The 24,417-nt window shown below is 61.4% G+C and overlaps 1 protein-coding gene across 1 annotated transcript in view; it reads right to left on the minus strand.

Annotated features, from left to right (window-relative positions):
- LOC125910910 (ciliary rootlet coiled-coil protein 2-like) overlaps positions 1-23,729 on the minus strand; it is a 61,326-nt gene extending 37,597 nt beyond the window's left edge. The window contains 9 exon segments of the mRNA XM_049614451.1: positions 780-1,025; positions 1,522-1,674; positions 1,885-2,151; positions 4,158-4,270; positions 5,591-5,756; positions 7,131-7,237; positions 9,379-9,527; positions 10,531-10,681; positions 23,086-23,729. Of these exon segments, the coding sequence (XP_049470408.1) occupies positions 780-1,025; positions 1,522-1,674; positions 1,885-2,151; positions 4,158-4,270; positions 5,591-5,756; positions 7,131-7,237; positions 9,379-9,527; positions 10,531-10,681; positions 23,086-23,664 (1,931 nt within the window). The 5' untranslated portion in view covers positions 23,665-23,729.
- Positions 23,730-24,417: the final 688 nt, after the last annotated feature.

The following is a 24,417-nucleotide window of genomic DNA, read 5'->3' on the forward strand; positions in this document are numbered from 1 at the left end:
TGGCCCCGGGGTCTCCCTTCCTGTGGCCCTGGGGTCTCCCTTCCTGTAGTCCTGGGGTGTTCCGCTCAGGCCCGGCAGAGCTGCCCCTGCAGGCTGAGCTGGGCCATCTGGCATCCCCGGGCCCTGCAATCATGCTCCTTTGGGGCTAGTTAGGGTTCGTTTCACTCAACTCACCCCCTGAGGGCGGGACAGCTTTCTTCCCCTCAGCCTGGCAGGTGTTTGTGGCCAAGGGAGCCCCAGACCCCTCGGTTCTGTGGAACTGTGCCCTGGGGCCGGTAGGTGAGGCCTCCCCAGGGAGCTGTCCCCCCATTTCCTGCTGAAGCTGCTCTCAAGAGATTTCTGAGCTGCAGACGTGGGTTCTGTGTCCAGAACCTTCTGTGCTTACTCACAGACTCCACCTCCACCTGCCTCAGCTTCTTAAATGGTCTGTCTCAAAGCAGGCGTCCCCCCTTTGCAGGAAGGTGCTCTTAGGCCTGAAAGTTTCCCTTCTGGGAACAGCAGAGACATGCCCGCTGCAGTGTTCACGGAAGCCCTCGGATGTCGGGAGCTGTACCTTGGCCTCGGGGGGGTGGGTTAGGGTCGCGTGAGCCCAGTGACCTGGGGACCGTCCCTGGGCTGCCAGCAGGGTGGGAGAAGCAGGATGCTGGGTGCAGATCAGGAGGCAAAGCTGTGCACGGGCCACGGGCCTGAGTCTCAGAACCGGCAGCCGCCCGGGAGACAGGACAGGGCGGGGTGGCCCTTCCCCCGCCTCCGTCCACCCTCGGGCCCCCAGCACCCACCTGGCCTGGAGCGCCACCTTCTCTGCGTCCCAGCGGCCCTGCAGCTGCAGCGTCTCCCGCACCTGGTCCCGCAGCCGCTGCTCCAGGGCGCCCGCCGCACTGCTGGCCGCCAGCCGCAGCCTGGAGCCCAGGGCCAGGCAGGCCGTTTGCAGGCGCCCGGCTGTCCTGGCCATCTCCGCGCGCATGTCGGTGAGAGCCCTGGGAGACCAGAGCAGCACCCCCTGCTGAGCCTCGGGACCGTCCGGGGGGAGGGCAGGATCCGGTCACATCGGCCCGCCCTCTACCACGGCAGCCCCCTCCCCGGCCATCCTCAGGAGAAGCCCCCACCACCAGGTGTGCACTGTCCCCTCGTCACAGCCAGGGACGGCGAGCGGGGGCCGGGCCAGGCCAGACCGGGCGGGCTGTCTGCCTCCATCAGGACGCCGGCCCTCTGACCCTCAGCCTCCCCCTGTGCGAATGGGGGTGCTGACTTGTACCCCGAGGCTCCCAGGTCAGACCTGTGTGAGGTGCCGGAGGGATCCCAGGGCCCCTGAAGCTCCCCCCTCTGCGGCGGCCCCCCAGCTGGCCTGCCCCGCTGTCCTCTCTCCCCTGCACCCTTGTCCATCTTGGTCTGTCCATTCTTGCTTCTCCCCCCGCCACCCGCCCCTCCTGCCTGTTCACCGCACCTGTGGGGCCAGTGCGAGGTCCAGACAGGTCCGGACGCCCCATCTCCCCCACCGCCCGGTGGACCCTATGGCGTTACCTCTCTGCGGTTGTGCGCAGCTCGGCCAGCTGTACGCGGAGTGCGGTGACCTGTCTCCACAGGAGGAGGAAGTCCTGGGACCCCCCCGAGCGTGTGCGCCGGATCTGCGAGCAAGAGGCCTGAGTCTGCTCAGGCGTGCGAGGCGAGTGCAGCCTGCAACCCCACCGGCCTCTCCACACCGCCTCTCCCGGATCCTCTGTGGGGAGCACACCCATATCACCTGTGGCTCTGCAGCCCCCTTTCCCAGGGGCTCGTCTTCCCAAAAGGTGCAGATCCCCTGCTCCAGGGGGCAGTGCTCACTCCCCCACCTCGCGGACCTGGGGAGGGGGTCGCATCCAGCTCCTGCCCCGACCTGGGACTCACCCAGCCTGGTCTCCCTGCCGGGGTGGGAGGTACTTGGCGACCCTCAGCAGCCACCCCACTCCCAGCATGAGGGGGGGCGGGGAGGCCAGGTTTCCCCCCTTCCTCCAGCACCAGGACAGCAGCTGTCCCTCTCGGGGGTCCCCAACACGTCCAGGGACACAGAAGCCTCTACCACTCAGAGTGCATGGCGAGGCAGTGGGGAAGCCGCCCGCTAAGACGGGGCAGAGTGAATGGGGAGTAATGGCGGAGGAGGAGGCTACAGCAGGACTGCGGGGGGGCGGGGGAAGAGGGGAGAGTGGAAGCGGGAACCGGACAGAGCCATGTGTGGCCAGTGGCACCAGCCTTTCAGAGAACTGAGCTGAAGCCCCGGCGTCCTGAGTCTCCATGCCACCTTCCCTGTCCCTGGTCCCTGGGCTGCGTCCTGAGTGCTGACTTCCAGGACCCCCAGAGGGCTCACCGCATGCCCAGTGCTTTCCCACACTCCTCTGTCCCCTGCCTGTCACAGCGCAGCCTGGCTGCTTCCTGACACAGAGTGACCTCACCTTTCCCAGCTCTCAGGACCCACACACTCTCCAACCTTCACAGAGCCTCTGCTGCAACCCCTGTCCTGACCCCACATCTGAGGTCCCCCCCACCCAAGCCCTGTATGCCTTCTGTAGGGAAAGCCCCTTCGTGCCCGGGGCCGGGGTCCTCTGTGCACTCGCACTGCACCTCCCAAACCCCATTGTGATCAGCAAAGAGCAGGGATCAGACATGCCTTGCAGTACCGGATGCCTGGACGGGCCTGTCCAATAACAGCGATTAGCTACATCAGATTCCAGGCTTCACAGCGCCCTGAGTGCAGGCTGGGCTGGCCCTCGTGGTAGGGAGCGCTCGGGCAGGGACCCCTGACCCACACGCTAGGGAGCACTGAGGCCAGAAACCGGCGAGGTCAGGAACTTGAGAGGAACATCGGCAGCCAGCCTCTTGCCAAACTGAGCAACTTGAACGTGCCTCCTTGACCACAGGGGCTCGGGATGCAGAGGAAAGCGTGGCGCCCATCCAGAGGTGGAGTCTGCCCACACTCGTGAGTGAGATCTCTCTGGAGGGTGTGCCGGAGCTGACTGAGCAGGACACACAGGTGCACACGTCCGCACTCACACGTGCTCACAGCCCTGCCCACAGGGCACTGCGAGAAGGCACAGGGGACACAGAATGTTTGTGTCCCCTGAAAGTCCTATGTGGAAACCTAATCCCCGGTGGGACTGTATTTGGAGGTGGGGCTTTCAGGCTCCGTCCTCATGATGGAGTTAGTGCCCTTATGAAAGGGCCCCAGAGCGCTCCCTCGCCCCCTCCACCGTGTGTGGTTACGGGGAGAAGGTGCTATCTCCGACCCGGGGAGCATCACACACTGAACAGTCTCCCACCTTGATCGTGGCCTTCCTGCTTCCAGAACCGTGAGAGATAAACGTTAGCGTAACATAGCACCCCTCTCCAACCCCCGGTCTGTGGTGTTCTGTGACAGCAGCCTGAATGGTAAGACAGGAAGGAAAAAAATCTCCCCTCTGGATTTGGAACCACACATCAGCCTTTATGCCACCTGGATTCACATAACCTGGGCGGTTTAAAAAAAAACTCAGGTTGAAAATTTGTTTCAATTCTAACAGGTCCAAAGACTGTTAGAGCCCCGGGTACTTGTCAGAAGTGAACGGAAATCCTTTCTGGAAGATGCCACATCCACTCTAGGTTTCGAAGAACTTTCACAAAGTTGCGAGAAAAATAAGCAGCTTTTGGTTTAAGAAATTTTTTTTTAAACCACCAAAGACACAAGGAAACAGCACTAACCTTAAAGAACTTGGACGTCAGAACATCAGGCACAGCTTGGAACATAACTACTTAATTTGCATCAGCAAGTAAACCAGGAGCTTGACCATGAGTTAAGTGTAAGATATTTGGAAAAGAATCAACCAGAATCCTTAAAGATGAAAAACACAGTATTTGGGATTTAAGCAAAGCAGGCAGGTTTAACAGAAATTGGACGCCGAAGACAAAATTACTGACCAAGTAGGTATATTTGAAGAAATTATCTAGAATATAAGCCAGGGTGACACAAAGAAAGCAGACACGAAGGTTCAGATGGCTGTGGGCGGAGCCACCAAGTCGGGGAGGAGAGCGCGTGAGCACAGGCAGGGCTCAGAGGGGGAAGCGCTACTTTCCAAAAATAACAGAAGACACAGAACCCTGGTGAATCCGAGGCAGGATAAGCAAACAGAAAGCTGCACATAGACACATGCTAGTAAAAACTGCAGAGCAGCAAAGTCAAAGCGGGATCTTCCGGCAGCCAGGGGAGAGGACAGATCGCCTGTGCGAGGAGTCCCACGGAGTCACAGGCGCCTGGAGCTGAGCGCTGGGCGGCGACGGGGGACGAGACAGAGACAAAGGGTCTTTAAAGCACTGGGAGAAAACACCCGCTGACCAGCGGGACGTCCTTTCAAGGACGAGGAGGAGGGGGAGATGAAGACCCTCGACAAACCCAACTTGAGACCCAGGGGCCTTGTTTCCACTCAGCGGTCACAGGCCGGCAGCGAGAGGAGGAGGGGCTGCCTCGAACACGCCCCCTGCCTCATGGGTGGGGGTGGGGTCCTGCCATTAGCTCCTCCCTGTGACGTGATGATGGACGTGGCCCTCTGAGTGACACACACCCTTGATTACGCCTGGGGCGGCCTGCCTGGCGCCCTCCCCTTCTGTGCAGCAGGGGGCACCCCTAGCCTCTGATGGCAACAGCAGCCACAGAGGGCTGGGCACGGGGGCCCCCCACCTGCTCCCTGGTGGGAGGTGCAGTGACCGCGGGGCTTGCAGAGGGATGTCTGTGTAGGGTCGGCCTGAGGCCCAGGCCCGCAGGGGCCATCTCGGCCTCCTTTCCCTGGAGGAGGCCGTTTTCCAGGCAGCGTCTGGGAGGAATCCTGCCAGTGGTGCCTGCCTGCAGAGGACAGGGGGAAGGCCGTGGGGACACCGGCGCCCCTTTAGGGATGGCTGCAGCTACAGAGGCCTGCCTTGCCCCCGGCCATGCCCCTTTCCAGGGCCGGGGTCCAGTGACACATCAGCGCACGAAGGTCTCTTTTCACTCAGTGCTCACCAGCCTGTTGTGGGGAGACCTGGGGGGGGCATCATCTGTGCCAGGCATCTGCCCCGGCTCCCGCCAGGGGTCTTGCCATTGGTGACCACCAGCTGAGGCTGTGCCTGGAGCACTGTGCCCTGAGCCCCCGGAAGGACTTAGGGATTCAGAAAACTGACAGGGGGCAAGGTCACAGCAGGGGGCCCTGCTGGCCCTGGCCACGGGCTGGGAGCAATGGTGTGGCCCCCGCCCTTGCAGTCCGGACACGGCAAGGAGTCGGGCCCCCGGAGACCACCTCTCTCAAAAATGGGGCAGGACGTGGCCCTGTGACCTTGTTCTACTTTCCAAGTCTGTTCTTGGGGTCCTGCTCGCCTTTTCTCAAGGAAGGGTCTCCTTACCCTAGCGCCCCCCACAAAGTAGACTGCAGGGGCCCAGCCGAAGGCCGAACATGGTGCGGCAGGAGGTCGGCGGCCTTGCCCCCGGGGGAGGGGTGGGAGGGGAACCACAGTGGGAGCCAATTCGCCCTGTCCTGGTCCCCACTGCCTACCCCTACCGCCAGCCAAAGCACCAGATCAGGTGTCCCCCGCCGACGGGCAGAAGCGGGCAAAGCACCTGTGTCTCTGCCCGGCGCCGTGCCTCCCTCAGCTCCAGCTGGCTCCGAAGATGGAGTACGCCGTCCGTCGTCCTGGCCAGCTCCTCGGCCAGCCTGTCGTTGGCCTTCTTCATGTGCCCCAGCTGTTCCCGCAGAAGGGTGTTCACCTGGGAGAGCCCCGTGCTCCTGGACGGGCAGACACCACAGCAGCTCGGCCATGGCCCGGGGCTTCTAGAAAGGCTCCCTGAGACCCAGCCGACCCAGCTCAGGCCCGAAGGCCGCAACCGCTCCTGAGCGGCACTGGCCACCTGCAATGAGTCCCCGATGGCTCCCCAAACTGGGGCCAATTTCTGAGTGCCACCCTGGCCCCCTCCTCCTTCTCTGGGATGCCTGCTCTCCCTCCCCCGCAACACGGGCTCTCCTGGCCGCGTCCACAAGCGTACCACCTCGGCCGTCTCCGTCCCTCGTGCCGAGGGGAGCCCTCAGACAGACTGCTCAGAGGGGCAGCGCTGGGAGCTGAGGGACGGGCCTGGGGGGAAGGGGCAGGGCAATGCAGAGAGGGAGTCAGGCATGCCCCCCCATCCCCCGAAGGCGGCAGCCCCCCTGTTACCCTGGAGGCCTTTCTCCACAAAAGCAGCCGAGCTGGGTGGAGCCGGTATCCAAGAGCCAGCCCTCCCAGCCAGGCTTCGGGGCCACAGAAAAGACCTTCTCTGTTCCTCTTTGCAACTCAGGCATCACCCTCCTCCTGGGTTATTACCTCCCACCTCCGCCCCCCCTCCCCCCCCCCCCCCCCCCCCCCCCCCCGCTGTTTTTGGAAAACTGGTTTTCCAAATGCTTCCCAGCACTTTCCTTCTTTTTCCAGAGTCCCCGAGGACAGAGCAAGTAACGGGAAGTAGTCCACACGTGTCCTAACCTCCCCCAGGTCTGGAGACGCAGCTGTGCTCAGGGGCTCAGCCCCACTGGCTGCCCTCCCTGCAGTGTGGAGACATGTTCTCCCTTTCCAGGGATGGTGTCCTGGAGCCTGGGGGTTCGGGGGCCACCTCTGGAGGGCTGAGGTTACCCCTGGGGGTGCCGGGCCATGACCCATGCTTGCCGACAGTGAACGGATGAGCCCCTGACCATGACGTCAGAGTGGCTTGGCACCTAAGGGGCCTGGGAGTCAGGGCCAGAGTGTGAAGAAGGCTGGGGTTGAGGGCAGCACCCCCAGGGACCCCGGACTGGCTGTGCCAACCACGGGCCACAGTCAGCTCAGGGGACCCGCCAGAGTGGCAGCCTCGGCAGGCGTCGGGGCCGGGAGGAGGCAGACGTGGGGGAGCAGGGCCGGGGGGACCCTCAGACCTGGGGGGCCTGCACCCCATGCCCGAGGCCCACGGCAGGCCGGCCCTCTGCCCACCCTGCCCTGTCCACCCAAGCCTGTGGCCACCTCCCACGGGCAAATTTGACCTGGAGTCACTCTGGGAAGAGACTGGCCAACAGCCCCAAGGCACAGCGGGGTCTGCCGCCTCTGGGGGTGATGGCCGAGTTCCCTGTGGCCCCGGCTGCCGCATCCACCCAGCTCACCTCTGCTCAGCGGCCTCCAAACGGCCCAGGGCCTCCTCCAGGTCCGCACTGTGCTCCAGCTCCGACCTCCGCAGCCGAGCCTCAGTGGTCTCCAGACGGGCCTGTAGCTGGAGAGCGACTGTGACCCACCTCGCCAGCAGGCAGGGCGGCTGTGGCACCGAGCCCTCCCACAGGTGGCAGAGAGGGCTCCCCTCAGGCCCCAGCGGTGTTGGGGTCCAGGTACGGCTGGGTCTGCTGAAGCTCAGGCCCCCCCCCCCCGCCATAGTGGGTCCGATGGGCGGGCGTTCACACCTGACCACGTGCCCAGGGCCCGTGGCTGGCTGAGAAGGGGGCCTCGGGGCCCGGTTCATAAAGGGCAGGCAGCATGGCTGAATTGCAGAGCAGGCCTGGGGTCAGCCCCCTAAGAGAGAGTGCGTGTGGGGTCCCACCCCTCCAGCCGTGCCCACCGCCTGTGCTGGAATGTGTTGCCAGTGCCTCCTCCGGCACGTGGCAGGGACCACGCCCACCCTGAGCGGCCTGGTGGGGAGGGGAGTCCTCTAAGCTGGACCAGGCCTGCCCAGAGTCTGCATCCTTCTTGGCTCCCTGCTGGAGCCCGAGCACACGGGGACCCTAGAGCTCCAAGGGGAACAGGAGGTGCTGGGGGCTGCCCCTAGATGTGCTGACCCAGAGCACACTGGGGGTGTCCGGGGAGGGGCCGTCGGGCCGAGCAAGCAGGCTGGTGGGGGGCCGAGCTACGGGAAGGCCGGGAGAGCCTGGAGGCCACCAGTAGGACGAGGGAGGGCGGGCCGGAGAGCCCAGCGGAGCCAAGAGGCCGGGGCAGGGGCTGTGGGGATGCCAACTGGGATGGAGATGCCCACCAAGCAGTGCCACCTCCACCCTGACCCCCACCCCACCCCGCCATCTGCTTGGGGGTAACGCGGAGGGGGGCCTGGCCCCTGCTGGCGCCTGCCCAAGGGGAGGCTGAGATGCCCGCGGGAGCCTGACATGTCCGCCGAGCTGCGGGGTCTGGGAGTTCAGTTCTGACTCATGAGGCTTACTAATCTGTCCGCAGGATTTCTGGCTTCTATTCCCACCACTGGTTCCCAACATCTCCCCACCCTGTGCTAGGAAGGCCCCCCACCCCCACGACTGGGCCGAGGCCACAGACCGCCAGGGAGGGCAGGCGAGCTCACTGATGTACTCCTGGCCCTGACGGGGGGTGAGGAGGGCCCTCGTGGTCCTGCCCTGAGGGCCTCGCTAGGGGTGGGGGCAGCAGTGGGAGCAGGTGTTTAGTCTGGGGGCTGCGGATGCCACCTATTTCTGGCAGCCCCGGGCATCCCAGGGGACACGAGGCCAGCCTGGGGCCCTTGGGCAGTTGGCACCGGTCACTGGTCGTGCTGGAGAAAGGGCGGGACCCTGGTTCAGGTCTCAGCTCCAACACTGGCAGCACGGCCCTGGGCAACTCTGGCCTGCTCTGAGCCTCAGTTTCCACATCTGGAAAGTGGGGTCATCTATCCCGCCACGTAGGGCAAGGAGGACTCCGAAAACTGCAGGGGTGGGGGCCGAGCCAGACATGCCAGGGTCTCTGAGCACCCCACACGGAGCATCCCTAGCCCAGTCCTGCCTCAGAAGCCGCAGACACCGGGAGGAGGGTCTGGCCTGGCAAGTTTCTTCACCTAGCCGCCACGGTTTCCCTGTCCACACAATAGGGGGCCCTCCCCACCTCCACACCTTGCAACCAAATGGTCTCTTGCTGTGGCCGCAGGCATTGTGGATGCCCAGGAGGCCAAGGTGGAGGACCCAGGGGGTCACAGGTGTCCTCTGAGGTCTGTGCTGGCCTCGGCTGTCAGGAAAAGGTAGAGGTGGGGGGGGGGGAGCCAATTCTCTAGAAGCTCTGTCTGAGTGTTGGGGCCAATTCGTCAGCAGACCCCAAAGGTGAGGTGCCGGAGCTGAGGGCTCAGGACTGACCAGGCTGCCCCCACAAATCCCCCAGGTGGCCAGGGCACGAGTCAATGTCCTCAGCCGGGCTGTGAGATCTAGGGGGGACTTTCGGGGGCAGCGGGGCCTGGACGCCCCTCCTATTCTCGCCCTCCCGCCTCCAGCCTGTTTTCCCGTCTGCCGTTTGTGTCCATGGCCGACGAACTGTCCTTCTGTGTCCCGAGACTTGACGATGGTCCCACCGGTCTGGCCGCCAGTCCCAACAGGTGACCGCCTCACCACAGGCCGGTCTGCCACCTCCGTCTGCCACGTGCCTAGCGCACGCACTTACCCGCGCACTGACCGCGTGGTACCTGCCGGCCAGTTGGTCCTGCTCTGCGTCTGCCTGGGCCAGCAGCTCCCCCAGCCTGGACAGCTCCTCCTGCAGACGCTCGTTCTCCTCCTGCACCCCTGCTGACATGGCCGGCGGCTCCTGCAGCCCTGCGCAGGTGCGGCCCCAGGGTCAGCCCGGGGGGCCGGACCGGGGCCCCCCACCTGCTCAGCCACGGCGCACTGTCTCTCCACGGTGGGGCTGTGGGCCGGCCACTGGGCTCTCGCTGCTGGCCTGCCCCCATCTTCCAGCAGGGGTCCCAGTTCTGACCCGGGAGACCCCCGGTGTGGGGGACGTGGACTTCGTGCTCGAGGCCTCCCTCCCTCTCCTGTTGGTGGATGTGCTACTGACCTCCTGCCTTTGACCCCAGTACCGCCCCAAGCCAATTCAAGCGAGGGTGTGGGCGAGGCCTGCACAGCGGGTCCCCCCACGCCCTGTGAAGCAGTGACAACTGCTGATCTGGGGTAACCGGATCTCATCCGAGTAGGAAGTTGCTTTTCTAAGTGCACAGTGGAGTTTCCTTTTCCTTAACATATACCCGGTGAACCACTGGTTCCCTCGGGGGGCGGGACAGACCCTCACTATGGCGAGGGGTCTTGGGACCCACACGTGAGGGAGTCACAAGCACTAGGTAGGGCCAAGTGGCCTGGCCAGTTGGGCGGCCGTGACACGGGGACCCAGCCTGGAGCCAGTCCCTGCAAAGCGCTGGCCCTAGGGGGCCCTCGGGCTGGGTGAGCAGAGGTCGGGGGCGGGGCTGCTCAGCACCTGTGCCTCCCGAGTGTCAGCCTTCAGGATTTTCACTCATCTAATGAAGAACAAATACGGACGAAGTCCAGACTGGCGGTCGCGAATGTGCCACAAACACAAATGCAGCACCGGACAGTCCTTGCGGGCTAGCCGTAAAACACACGGTGGGCACGGACACACGACCCCCGTGGCTGACCCCGTGGGAGGGTGTGGCTCTGTGCCCCATCGCACTGGAAGATGATGACAGGCCGGGAGGGGCCAGCTGAGCGGGGGCTCGGTACACCCAGCCAGCCTCCAGCTCAGGGCTCTGTGGCTTCCCCGGTGCCCACCCCCACCCCCACTGTCACCCCTACCACCTCCCGTCACCTTGGTGTGGTTCGTCCTTCAGGCTGCCAGCTACGATCTCACGGATTCGGGCGGGCACAGGGGTGGGCAAACCCGGCCAGCCTTCCCCACGCACGGTCAGTGCCCGGTCTTCTCTGCTGGCCATGGGACTCAAGACGGTGTCCTCCAGCCTCTGAAAAACAGCCGTCCAGAGAGACACCGGGGGCTGGCAGTTTCCTGGACAGCCGCCAAATAGCCCCACGTGCCCAGCGGAGTTAGTGGGGGGTACCGCAGAGCTCCCCCAGGGCGGCAGCAAAGTGCCCCTGAGGCCTGGGTGAGGCTGTCATCCAGAGCACACGCCCTGGTTTCTCTACCTGTAAGGTGGGAGGGCACCTGCCTGTCCTGGTAGTGCCCTGAGCACCGGTGACCAGGACAGCACCTGGCCTCGGTGGCCACTGTGCGCTGCCCTCTGGCCCTGCTCCCCCTCTGTGAGGGCAGGGCTGGGTGTCCCCAGTGGGCCTCTGCAGGGCGCTGGCAGGCAGGCGCCCTTGCTCTGGCCCACGGGACACAACGACCCACCCAGCTGCCCACACAGTCTCCACCTTCACGGCCTGGGTTGCTGGGAGGACTGGTAAGGACCTGAGACCACCCACCCGCCTCCCTTTAGGGCATGGCCAGCTGCCTGGGGCTTCACCCTGCCCGCCGGGAAGGGCGCGGGTGGGCCCTGGGAGAGGGCAGGATGGGAACCGAGGGGTGGGCTGTGGGAGGGTAGTGAGGACGGCCTTCCCCCCTGGCCAGTCCAGAGCCGCTGACTGCCGTGGGAGAGGTCTGAAGAGGCCTGGCAGTGGGCAGGAAATCCCAGGGTCCCGGATGCCCAGAGGCTGGTGTTGGGAGGTCTTGGGCTCTGAGCTGGCACACTGCCTCGGCCCTGGGGATTCGTTGCATCGTGAGGTGGGCAGAGCTGGGGGAGGGCCTGGGGGTGCCCTTCTTGCCATGTCTGATTGTGGCACCGCCCATGGGAAGGATGTTCAGGGGCCTGTGAAACAGCACTTCACTATGGACATGAGAGGCCTTGATGTGACAAGGTCACCGGATGCTTCCCAGGAGTTCTGGAGACAGATGTCTGCTCCCCACGACTCTCCAGGGCTGCCAACCAGGTCCTCCTATCACTCCCTGCCCCATTCCCAGGCCTCTCGAACTCATCACCGTGTGCCCAGACTCATCCTTCCTCCAGCTTCCCAGGACCCCTGCTCCTGGCCCCCTGACTCCCCATCTCTCCCTCCCAGCCCGGGGTCCTGGTGAATGACCACCAAACAGCCTCCTTCCGCCTGTCCCCTCCCTCCTCTGAGCTCCCCCCAGCTCTCCCTGAAGACCTTCTCCAGGTTCAGACTTGTCTACCTGGCTCTGAACCTCAGGGCCTGGCTGGAGGGCTTCCTGGGTGCACCCCTGCCCTGCCCAGCCCGCTGCCTTGGTACATTCCCCCCCACAACCCCCACGTTCCTTCTTCCTGAGATCAGAGTCTGGTCTCTTCTGCACACACGACCTCAAATTCTCCCCAGACGCGAGGCCTCTTCAATCAGGACCAGGTCGCCAAGAGTCACCCCAAGACCCGGGCTCCGGAGTGACACCTGGTAAGTCCCCGCTCTGATCCCCAACAGCAGCCCAGTTGCTGGGCAGCCACTGAGCAAATGCCGGGGACTGACCTCCATGCCCTCTGGCTGGAGTGAGGGCCCCACTTCTGGTTCACCCGGGGCCCAGACCTTCTTCAGGCTGGAGCCTTACTTCTCAGGGGTGCTTGAATCTGAGTCAGCTGAGGGGTCTTGGGGAGGCCCCCTTACCCACCGTTGCCCCCAGATGACCCCCTCCAGTATTGCTCTGGGTGGGAGGTGAGAAGCCTGCTTTGGGGGCAGGGGACGATGTGCCTGCTTCCCGTTCCGGGCCAAGCAAGGAAAGGGTGCCAAGACCATCAATGGCCCCTCCTGTCCTCCTGGGAGGAAAGGCAGCCGAAAGGGCTCAGCCGTTGTCTGCCCCGAAGCCTTTATTTGCACGCGGGGAAACTGAGGCTCAGCGGGGTAGCGAGACCCGGCCCCGGCCCCCCCCTCCCGCTGCAAGGAGCATGAACTCCAGGAAGCTCTCCCTCCGAGGCCAGGAACGACTCTGCCCCTTCGCCCTCCCCCGCCCTCCCCCGCTCCCTCGGGCATCCGAGGCGCCACCCGCTAACGGGAAGGCAGCAGCGAGGCATAAACTTGACTCATTCCTAACATTCACAGAGGGTCACTTATTAGCCGAGACGTCCCGAGAGGCGCTGGGGGCGTAATGGGTTCCAGCTGTGGCCGGGTGCCGGCGATGGGCCGAGGCCCAGCTGGAGCGGAGGGGGCGCGGCGGGGGGCGCGTGGAGGGGAGGGGCCGTGGGGTGGGGGGGCAGCCCCGCCCCCGTGGAAACCTAGGGAGGGAAAGGGGCAGGCCCAGCAGGGGGAAGGGAAGGGGAGGAGGCAGGGAGGGGGCGGGCGCGGCAGGGGGAGGGGAACGGGAGGGGGCGGTGCCGGGAGGAGAGGCCTGGTCTCCAGCCCGGATGCTTCCCGGGGCCTCGCGGACGTGCGGGCTGGACACCGGCGCCCGCTGCCCGTTCCCGGCCGGCCTGAGTCTGGCCCGGAGAGGTCCTCCCTTCCCGCCGCAAGACCTTCCTGTCTGCAACCCCTGGCCGGCACCTGCGGCCCTGTAGGTCCCCGCGGGTGGCCTCCTCTGCGGGCCGGAGGGGCCCTCCTTCCTGGCCGGCCATTTGTGGCCGGGCCCTGGGGTGGGGGTGGGGGTGGACGTCCGCGTGTCCGGCCAGTGCACAGGGAGACTTCCAGAAGCCTGCCTCCCGCCCCGGGACTCTCAGCCCGTCGGAGGGCTGGACACTGGTTAACAGAAGACCTCAGACTCGTAGTTGAACCCAGCCGTGTCCTTTCTTCCTGCCCCCAGTGCCCTGCTCTGCTCAACCTTGGCTAAGGGCCTCTGCAAGGTCACAGCCCCTCCGTGGCACCGCCCATGGGAGCAGATCTCGGCCCTAAGGGGGGTAGTCACTGCTTCATCACTGTCACCCTCCCCGTTGTGGCTGTGGGGATGGGGGAACCGTGGGCTCACCTATCTACCCCCACCCCTGGATCAGAGCAGGACTCCCCGTTAGGAGAATGGGTCCCTGTTCCCCCACGGCCGGTGCGCCGCGTGACCCTGGGCGTCAACGGCCTCAGGTCCTCATCTGGGAAATGGGAGGGGGCATCCCAGAGCCCCGGGGGGCTACAGTTCTGTGAGGGTGGGGTGTGGAGTCTGTGGGTCAGGAGGAGGCTGGGGAGGGCAGGGGGTGTAGGTCAGAAATGGAAATCACACAGCAATTTCATCACTTCCTCTTGCTGGTGACCAGCATCAGAAAGTCCCCGAGTGGCTCCCTCTGAACGTCCAGGCTGCTAGGGGGCATGGGCAGACAGCCTGTCACCCAGGGGGAGAGAAGGAAGGATTCGCAAGAGGAACCCGGCGTCTTCTAGATGGAAGAAGATGAGGCTCCCCCAGACCCAAGTCAGGGAGACCCTTGGATGGACCAGGGTGGGTTCAACGAGCCCAGTGTCACCAGAAGCGCGGATTAACGTCACCCTGGGAGAGACAGCGTCCAGTGGAAGCGCCCAACTCAACCGGGTCTCAGGCCGCAGCCTCCCGGGGCAGGAGCAGGCCGCGTGACCAGCTGGAGTGCAGGAGCCGGCCGGGCCCCTGTGCGCGGTGGACTGGCCAGCCCCGGGGTCTGGCGGCCGAGCTCCCACAGTGCCGCCGTGTGGCCGCCGGGGGCTCTGCAGGAGGCTGGGCTGCAGGGGAGGGGAAGGGTGCAGGGCCGGGCACCCGCCCGCCGAGAGGTAAGTGACAGCAGTGAGCCTGCACCAGTGAGGCGGGGCTGGGCGGTCACTGCTGAGGATTTCCTAGCAGACATGTGTGTGCCCCTGACCATGCCCTGAGAGGCCAGCGTCTCGCCTCCACCACGTGAGGAAGCCGGGGGCCCACTCAAGGTCATTCACGCTCAGGCCCTGAGCCCGTGGGTCCCAGCACCTTCCCAACGCCCGCGCGGCCCCAAGCCTCTCCGCACTGGGCACTCCCACAGGCCTTCCTGCATCCGTAGGTGGCGGGCGCTGGCCCTCGCCAGGAGCGGGCACAGCTTGAAGAACACGTCTGAGGACAGAGCCTGCAGCCAAGTCCAGCTACCGGACGTCTGCTTGCCATGTTTCCGTGGCTTGGCCTGCTGCGGGGGGAGCCCTGGCCAGGGCGCTGGCCTGCCAGGCTCCATTTCCGTAGGAAAAAGAGCTTCTCTGTGTCTGGGCTAACACCTGGCCCCTGACGTGCTTTGTCTTAGCCCCGCTCGGTTCAGATGTCTGTGCGTCTGAGCCCTCTAGGGCCCTGGGCGTCACCCCAGGAGCAGGGGCATGCTTCCTATGGCTGGCACTTTGGTCCTCAACTCATAGTAAGTGGGAGATCCAGGCCAGGCGTTGAACGAGGCATTTGGGAGTGAGGGGCAGGACCTATCATTCCTCTCCGTGCCCCCACCCTGAGCCCCCAGCGCGATCAATGCTTCGCATCAACCAGACACAGGGCAGTACAGGAATGACTGAAAGCCCAGCCCAAGGTATGAATCACTAACGACAAAATGACTCATATCAAAGAGCTCCGGGAAGGGCAAGGAGCCTGTTGATGTTATGGTTCCTGTGCCCCCCGTGCCCACACCGACTTCTGGAGGAGGTGGCAGGTGAGCTGGACCTTGGGGAATAAGTAAGAGTCCAACAGCCAGAGGGAGCCCGGGTCAGGTGTCCTGGCGGAGGGAAGGGTGCAGGCAGAGGCAGTGGGGTGGCTTCTCAGAGTCTGTGAGGGGCTGGGGCAACAAGGCAGGAGAGGAAGCCACAAAGGCCTTGAATGCCCCCTTGAGGGATGGGGAGCCACAGTCCCCCTGACCCCTAGGGTGGCGGTGGGGAAAGCGGTGTTTCTGAATGAAGACCTGTGGCCCATCTGACTGGCCCAGCTGGCTGATCTGACCAGGTCTGCTGTGGCCTTGGCTGTGGCAGGGCGAACGGATGGACGATTTGGAGATGGGCCGGTGCCGCTGTCCCTGGTTTGCTTGGGGACAGCACAGGGCTCGGCTCCTGGTAAGTGACTGGCCTTGCCACACCATGGTGCTCTGAAACCATCCCAGCTCCTGACCTGTGGGTGGGCCCTCTCAGGTTCTGGGGAGCCCCAGAGACCGTCTGTCTCACCGCATTATACAGATGAGGACACTGAGGCACAGGCAACCGATGACTGAGCCGGCACCAGAACTAGGACACCACACTGCCCTCCCTCTGCTCAGAGGCTGTGGCCCGACTCCATCGCTGTGCCCACCTCGCTTCCTGGACCTCCGACAGCACCTTCCCTCCACCGCGCCCCCTCCGCTCTTTGATGGGAGATTCTGCCACAAGTGTTTCCCGTGCCCTGGGGCGTTCCCGGGGCCCCACAAAGCCTGTGGGTGGAGGAACTGTCTTCAACAAGTTAAAATCCAGGGGTGCAGAGTTTGCCCTTCCGGGAAGGACGCAGGGGTGCCGCGAGCCAGCACTCCCTCTTTGTGGCAACTGGCCACAGTGGGGCATCAGTGGGTGAGGCAAGCAACCAGGGAGGTCAGGGAGGTGGGCTGAGGTTAGGGGGAGGTGAGAACCCTGGGGTGGGCTGTGGTCCTCCTGGGCTGGGGGCAGGGCTGTCTCAGGGGGAAGAGGAGCTGACAGAGTTCTTTGTGGCTTTGTGGGCTGGAGATCTGAGGAGCCTTGGACACAGGGCCTCTCCTGCCGTTCCCATTTACACAGCGACAGTAGCATCCCGGCACGCCGAATATCTACAGGTAAACGTAATAACGAAACGTGTGCGAGACCTTTTCATTGAGAACTACACTGAGCAAAATTGGAAAAGACAACTTAGGGGCGCCCGGGTGGCTCAGTCGGTTAAGCATCCGACTTCGGCTCAGGTCATGATCTTGTGGTTCATGAGTTCAAGCCCCGCGTCGGGCTCTGTGCTGACAGCTCGGAGCCTGGAGCCTGCTTGGGAATCTGTGACTCCCCCTCTCTCTCTGTCCCCTCCCCAGCTCATGCTCTGTCTCTGTCTCTCACAAAATAAGTAAACGTTAAAAAAAATTAAAAGAAGAAAAAGAAAGAAAGCTTAAATGAAGAAATGGGTGGTGTTCATTTACTGGAAGCCTCAAGATTGTGAAGAGGTCAGTTCTCCTCCAATTAATGTGTAGGTTCAGTGGAATCCCAGTCCAATCCCAGCAGAGTTTTCATCGTGTAGAAACTGACACACTGATTCTAAAATCCACTTGGAAATGAAGAGTCAGAAGTACGAAGGCAGCCGGGGAGAACGAAACTAGAAAGAGGGTATGTGCCCCCGGAATGAAGACACGTTACAAACCCACGGTGACTCTGACAGTGTGGTGCTGGTATAAGGACAAACTGACCGGTGGAAGAGGTCATGAGCTCTGAAAGCGTGTCCACACGTCCACACACACGCACGTACACACGCACAGACATGCACCCACAGCTCGTTTGCGACGGAGATGACGCGGGCTGCGCAGGGGGGAGACGGTGGGCTTTTCAATAATGGGGGTGGGGGAGGCCCCCGGGTGTTCACGTGGAGGGAAACGTGCACCGATCTCCAGCTCACGCCGTACGCAAAGATCGGTTCCAAAGGGATTGAAGGTTTCAGTCTGAAGGTATAACAAAAAAGCTTTGAAAAGAAAGCGTAGAAGGACATCTTTGTGACTTCGGAGGAGGCAAAGTGTGTTTCTTAAACAGCACACAAGAAGCACTAACACGGAAGAGAAAAAACTGGTAAATTGTGCTATATCGAAATTATGATCTTCTGCTCATTAGAAGATGCCATTACAAGAGTGAAAAGGAGATATTTGTGCTGAATGTATTCCATAGAGACTCATTTTCAGATTAAGCAAATTCCCATCAACAATTAAAAGCGGGGCACCCGGGTGGCTCAGTCGGTTAAAAGTCCGGCTCTTCGTTTGGGCTCAGGTCATGATCCAGGGTCGTGGGATCGAGCCCCACCTTGGGGTCCATGCTGAGTATACAGCCTGCTTAATATTCTCTCTCTCCCTCCCTCTGCCCCTCTCCCCCTTCTCATGCTCGCTCTTTCTCAATGATTAATAATAATGAAATTATTTTGATAATAATTATTTTAATGATAATTATCTCTTTAAATAATAATTAAAAGGTTTTCTTAATAATAACTTAAAGAGAGGGTACCTCAACGGAAAAATGGACAAGCTTTTAGAGCACACACCTCACAAAAGAAGCTATCGAGGGGGTCCCTAAATATACAGAAATGTGCTCAGCTTCACTAGTTACCAGGTAAACAATGAGTAAAAGCTTCACTAGTTACCAGGTAAACGATGAGTAAAAGCTTCACTAGTTACCAGGTAAGCGATGAGTAAAAGCTTCACTAGTTACCAGGTAAACGATGAGTAAAAGCACAATGCAGTGGCACTGTACCTTCACCGTAACAGCTAAATAGGAAAATGACAAGAGTGCCGGGCGTGGGCAAGGACGTATGGCGACTAGCCCCTCCCACGTTCCACATTATAAATTGGTGCGACCTCTTTGGAGTCGTTCGGCGGTATCCACTAAAGCTGACCACGTGCAAACCTGTGACCTAGCATTTCCACGGATGGAAATGTATACACAGGGCCCCGAAGATACGTGCCAGAATGTTCGCGGCAGTGCCGTTCTTACTAGGCCAAAGTGGAAACTGCTCAAATGGCCATTGAGAATAAAATGGAAGAAAAGCGCGGTATATTCACACCATGCGATCCTATAGAGCAAAGGAGGAGCAAGCTATGACCGCGTGCTGCGTTCTGGGTGAAGATATGGTGGTGCACAGAGAGTGTGCTTGTGCACAAGCACACACACCCACACCCGCGGTTCCATCTGTATAAACAGGCGAGACTAACCTGTGTCGGTGGGGGGACTTCTGAGCCCAGCGGAGGGTTCAGTCAAGCCGCACGCTTAGGACGGACGTCTGCACGTTTCTATATGCACGCAATTCCTCGTCCCAAGGGGAAAAACAAATCCTGTGATGTTTTTCCTCTCAAAGACCAGTTCCTAGAATATGGGATCTGCTGTCTTCCCCACCCTTTGTGGGCAATGTCCTCCCAGCCATTCTCCAATCTGCCACCTAGCCGCCCACAGCCACGCACCCACCAGCCTCATAACAGTCCCTCCACCCACCGACCCACGTAGCCTTCTATTTATCCGTCCTCTAATCCACAGTTCAGCGAGCTGTAGCTCGTAGGCCAAATCTGGCCTGCCGCTCGTTTGTAAATAAAGTTTTGTTGGAGAATGATCCATTGGTTTCCGTATTGTCTATGGCTGCCTTCGTGCTCCAGTAACAGAGCTGAGGAGTCGCTACAGAAACTTTATGGTTTGCAAAGCCTAAAATATCAATTATCTGGCCCTTTGGAGAAAAAAGTTGGCCAACTATACACTCGTCCCGTCATATCCCACCCGATCCCACCCCATCCCCCCATCGACTCTTACCCCTTCCCATCCCGCCCCCTCCCACCCTTCCCCCCCCCATCCCACCCCCTCCCGTCCTCACCCCGTCCCATCTCACCCCTGCCCAGCCCGTCCGTCCCAGCCAACCCCACCCCATCCCCCCGTCTTCTCACACGTACCTAATGCACTGCTCCAGCAATCCTTCCTTCTCTCTTATGTATCAGTGGTTTTTCTCTCTCTATCAGACCATTCTTACCGATACAAACTGCTTTAATCGACACCTCTCTGTAAGAAAACTGTTGCTTCTACGTGCCCCTTGCAATCAAGATCATCCACGACCTGCGTGTTGCTAAACCCAGCGGTCCATGGTGTCCGTGTTCCTTGATCTGTCGGCAACATGAGGGTCACCGTGTCCTCCCTGAAACGCTTCTCCTGACATCGCTCCTCCCAGTTGTTCTCGCCTCATTGGCCGTCCATCTTGGTCTCCGTAGCTGCTTCCTTCTTGCCTCTCTGGCCTTTCAGAGTGGGGGGCTCCAACTCCTTTTCTGTGTACACTCACCGGTTACCCGCATGCCAACAACTCTGAATGTCCATTTCCAGCATGGAGCCCTCCCCCGAGGCCACTGAGCTCCCACTATCTCTGCTCGGATGCCGAGAGGCTTCTCCACGCTAAGACGTTCAGAACAATACCTCTGCGCACAATGTAGTCAAAGGAGGTGCGGAAAAGAATTTGAAAATCTCCACATATTTGGAAATCAGGGTGTTTCCACCTCTAGATAAGCCATGGACAGCATAAGAAATTGCAATGGAAATTAGGAAACAGCTTGAACTGGGTAACAGTGAAAACTATTACATCAAAATTTATGGGATGCAGCTAACACATTGTTTAGAATGAAAAGCATCCTTTAAAAAAAGAAGAAAAAGAAAGCGGGAACGTGGGGGACACCTGGGTGGCTCAGTCGGTTAAGTGTCCGACTTTGGCTCAGGTCGTGGTCCGGTGGTTCACGAGTTCGAGCCCCGCTTCGGGCTCTGCGTCGGCAGCTGGGAGCCCGGAGCCTGCTTTAGACTCTGCGTCTCCCCCTCTCTCTGTCCCTCCCCTGCTGGTGCTCTATCTCTTGAAAATAAATAAAACATTAAAAAAAATGCAAGTGGGAATGTGAAATGGTGCAGCCGCTGTGGAGAATAGCACGGTGTTTCCTCCCGTTAAACAGGGAGTCACATGTGGCCCAGCAGCAACTCTTCTGAGCGCATCCCCACAAGAAGGGACGGCGGGCACCGAAACAGGTGCGCACATCAGTCTTCAGGGCAGCACGCTCACGGCTGCCCAAAGGTGGAGACAACCTGACTGTCCATGAACCTAGGAATAGATAAACACCACGTGGTCCGTCCGCACAGCGGACGGTGACTCCGCCTTAAAAGGCAAGGCCGTTCTGACACCGGCTTCAACACGGCTGAACCCGGAGGACGTTGTGCGTGAAACAGACCCGCACAGAGGGAGGGGTGCCGTAGGACTCCACTTCTGTGAGGGCCCGAGAATGGCCGAAGTCATGGAGGCAGAGACTGGAAGGGTGGGCGTCGGGGGCAGGGGCAGGGCTTGAGGGGTCAGTGTTTCCGGGGACAGAGGTTCAGTTTGAGAAGGTGAGAAAGTTCTGGAAGTTCTGGGTTTGCACAGCAGGGTGAATGTGCTCGGTGCCACTGAACTGCACACTTAAACACGGTTAAAATGGTAGACTTTATGTGTATAGATGTATGTATCTATTTTAACACATTTGTTTTAAAAGTTAAAAAAAAAACTCAACAGAAGGCTGCAAATTCATGAGCTAAGTACACATCTCAAACAACTAGCTGAGCAACAAACCCAAAGAGCTGGAAAGCAAAGGAACAGCAGATGTCGACGTTAATGAAACAGACAGAAGTAGCCTAAGAAGGATCGACAGGTGGCTGGGATCAGGAAAGGAAAAGGGGAATCACTTCAGGGTGGCCCGTCCGGACCTCCCGGGTGTCACGCACGAAGCCCTGGCCTCAAACCCCTCAACGTCGGGGCCGGCGGCCACCCCGCTTCACATCCTCAGACATCAAAACGACAGCAAGAAGATGTCGCAAGGACTTTTGTCAGTAAATTTGGAAGTCTGGGTACCGCAGACAAATTCCTGGAAAACTACCATTGATCGAAACCTAAACTGGGGCATTCACTTCCGAATACCCCCCCTCTGCAAAGAGAGCTTCCATACTGTTCTTCCTTTCTGATCCTGTAATCTAATAAAGTTTTGCCTGCTGCTCAAAAAAGAAAACAACACAGCACAACGACACAACGCAACACAACGCAACACAATCCTGAACCCAGAAGGCACAGGGTCTGACCAATCTGGTAGCTCTTCAGGGGACCGAGTCTAGGATCACAGCCCTCTGGCACCCACCACCCAGGCTCTCCCGTGCCACCCCTCCCCATCCACGCTGGGTCTGGACCCTCCCTCTGGGGGCCCAGCTCTGAGCGGGAGGGCAGGGGCGGGCTGCTCTGGGATGCTCTGCAGAGGCTGCAGGGGGTGTGGGGAGCACATTCAGGCCTGGTCACATGAGGCCCCCACCCCCCAGCCACACCTTGCCCAGGGCCCTCATTCCCTGTCTGCAGCCAGGGGCTGGAGGATCCTTCTGGCCTGCCTCCCCGTCTGGACAGCCCTATCTGGACATCTCTTGGCGCCCGCCTGCCTGCTCACCCCCAGGGCAGTGGCACCAAGATCTCCATCACCACGATGCAAATAACAGGTGTTGGCCGGGCGGGCAGAGCAGACCTTGGCTGGGCCTCCTTGTGGCTTTCAGATGACAGTTTCCCGCAGGGGTTTGGGGGCAGCCGTTTTTGCCAAGCACTTTGTGCCCGCTGCCAGACAATGGCACCAGCCTGCGTCTCTCCCTCAAACTGCCTGTAACCATAGTGACGTGCTTCAACCCTCAAGCCTCCGTTTTCCTGGAATCCAAAGGGGATGATAGAATCCTCCCAGGCTGATGGGGGATCCTATGGGGTGCCTGGATGAAAGGGTCTTGAGAACTGTAGTGTGCAAGCCTTTCCTTCCTGCCTCTATCCTTCTCTCCATCCAGGGAACTGAGACCCTTTGGGAGCTGGACAGAGACAGTCACCCACCCAGGGCCACCTTGTTTTGTGTGGTTGGCATCACCTGATTCACTATCCTGCCGCATCCTGACCTGTCCTGTGTGGGCACCCGTGTGTGCGTGTGTGCGCGTGGGTGTGGGTGTAAGGTGCCTCCATCGTGGTATTTAATCACCTGGCACCAACTGTGGGCGATTACTCTTCTCCGGCGACCTGTGCTGTTTATATCGAGCTGTGTCAACCCCCTGCAGCACAGTCTGAGATTCTAAGAACTGGGTTAATGGACAACTCTGAGTCAGCTGGGGCACCAAGGTTCACTGGGGTCCCCCAGGGGTCACTCAGGGTGGGGACTGCCCGGCTGTGGTGGCCAGAGTCAGGTGATGGCAGTGGCAGGCACCTAGTGGGGCCAGGCAGTGGCTTGGCTCTGGGAGGCAGGGAGTGAGGGAGAGAGAGGCCTGGGGACGCTCTTAGCCACCATGGTTGCTGCCGGTATGCAGGTGGTGCTCTGGAGAAAAGCACCCGGGGAGCTCCTGGAACCGGGGACGAGCCGCAGCCACCCACCAGTGGCGGATCCCACACTTGGCCACAAAGAAAGCGGTGCACGAGGTCCCAGAACGATAGCGTGGACGGTTGCTCTGGCCCTCCCCGTCCCCAACGTGCAGGCTGCAAGCCTGAGGCTCAGAGAAGAGGGCTGGCGGCCTGAGCTCGTGCCGGCACGGATGGGGAGGCTGGGGCTGGGCTCGGGTCTCCCTCTGCCCAGATCAGTCTCCCCCCAGCCTCCTCTCCTGAGCCGAGGCTGCACGTGTGTGTGTGTGCACGCGTGTGTACGCAGGCTCGTGCTGACCACGTGAGCCCTCAAGTGGGGAGCGGGGGAGGTGTGGCCTCTCCGTGCACCCTCCCAAGGTGCCCTCAGGGCCTCCTCCCGGGAGGGTGCTGGAGGGCGGGCACCCCACTGACCTGGATCACGGTGTCCAGCCCCAGTGGGGACCGCTCTGCGGTGGCACCCCTATGGCCAGGCTCGCTGGAGGGAGAGCTCATCTCGAGTGGGAGGGCAGGACTCCGAGAAAGCCGGGGCTTGGCGGCCAGGTGAGTCTCCGGCCGGGACCCGGGCCGGGCCAGGACCTGCGTCAGTGCACCAGCCCCACGCCGGCACGACACCTGGCTCCTCCGTCCAAGGTGCCCAGCTGCCCCTCTGGGCTGGCGACCGAGTGGCCGAGGAAGCCCGTAGACGTTGCTGTGGCAACCGCGACGCTGAGGATTTTGTTTCCCTGGAAACAGGAGCGCAGGCCCTGTTGCCATGGGGACTAAAGAACGCTGTTGTCTGGAAGCGGTTTCCTGGAGACCTGGAGGCGCCCTGGGTGAAGCTGTCCACCTGCGAGACCACGCCCGGACAGGGGCTGGCCTCTGTCCCGGACCTCCTCCCGCAGCCGCGGGGAAGGGCCCCAGCCTTCTCCACAGGAGGCGCTGTGTGCTTGGGGGCCGCACGTCAGGGGAAGGTGGCATGTGGGCCACTGGTTCCTCCCGATGGACAATCATAAACAATCAAACCAACAAACCCCAGTTTTTCCCTAACATCTAGAAAAGACTGTAGAGGTCAGTAGTCGGATCGTGTCCAGCAGGTGGACAGGCTGAGGGCTGGAGAGGAGAAACCACCTGTCTAAGGACTCCAGGAGACCCCCATCACCCTAACCTCGTACCTGGACTGGCCTTCCAGAATCTGACCTCCCTCTGGAGCCCTCTTAGGGTAATCTGCCCCACGGGGATTCCTCCCATAGCTGGCACACTCCTCGGTCGCTGAAAGCTTCCCAGAGCCACATAAGGGACTGACCGGGACACCCGCAGCTCACCCATTGGGGTGGTGGGACCCAGCCCCGGGGGCAAGGCAAGGGGAGGGACAAACACAGACCTGTGCCCATCTAGCCTGGGTCTCCTGGGGCCTCCGGACTGAGTCTGGTCTGGGGATCCGGTCACACCCGTGTCCCCCCCGAGTCCTCGCTCTAAGTGGACCTCTCCCAGTGGAGTCCCTGGAGGTAGGCTTGGCAGCCAGGACTGACCGCCCCTCTAACAAGAGGAGGCCAGTGTGGGGGCCCCGGGGGTGGGCTCCTCTGGGGCAGCCTGCCAGGCAAGGCCAGAAGGGCCTGGTGGTCAGGGAGCGTATCTGTCACCAGAGCTGCTGAGGGATGCTAGGGACCCAGGCTCTCTCCTCAGAATAGACGTTCAAGACAGGGCCACTGGTGCTTGAAGGCAGCTGTCCCCCCAGGAGGAGTGTTCTGTCCTGGCCCCCCAGGA

This window comes from Panthera uncia, assembly GCF_023721935.1.
Source record: "Panthera uncia isolate 11264 chromosome C1 unlocalized genomic scaffold, Puncia_PCG_1.0 HiC_scaffold_3, whole genome shotgun sequence".
In the NCBI taxonomy this organism is placed as follows: Eukaryota; Metazoa; Chordata; class Mammalia; order Carnivora; family Felidae; genus Panthera; species Panthera uncia.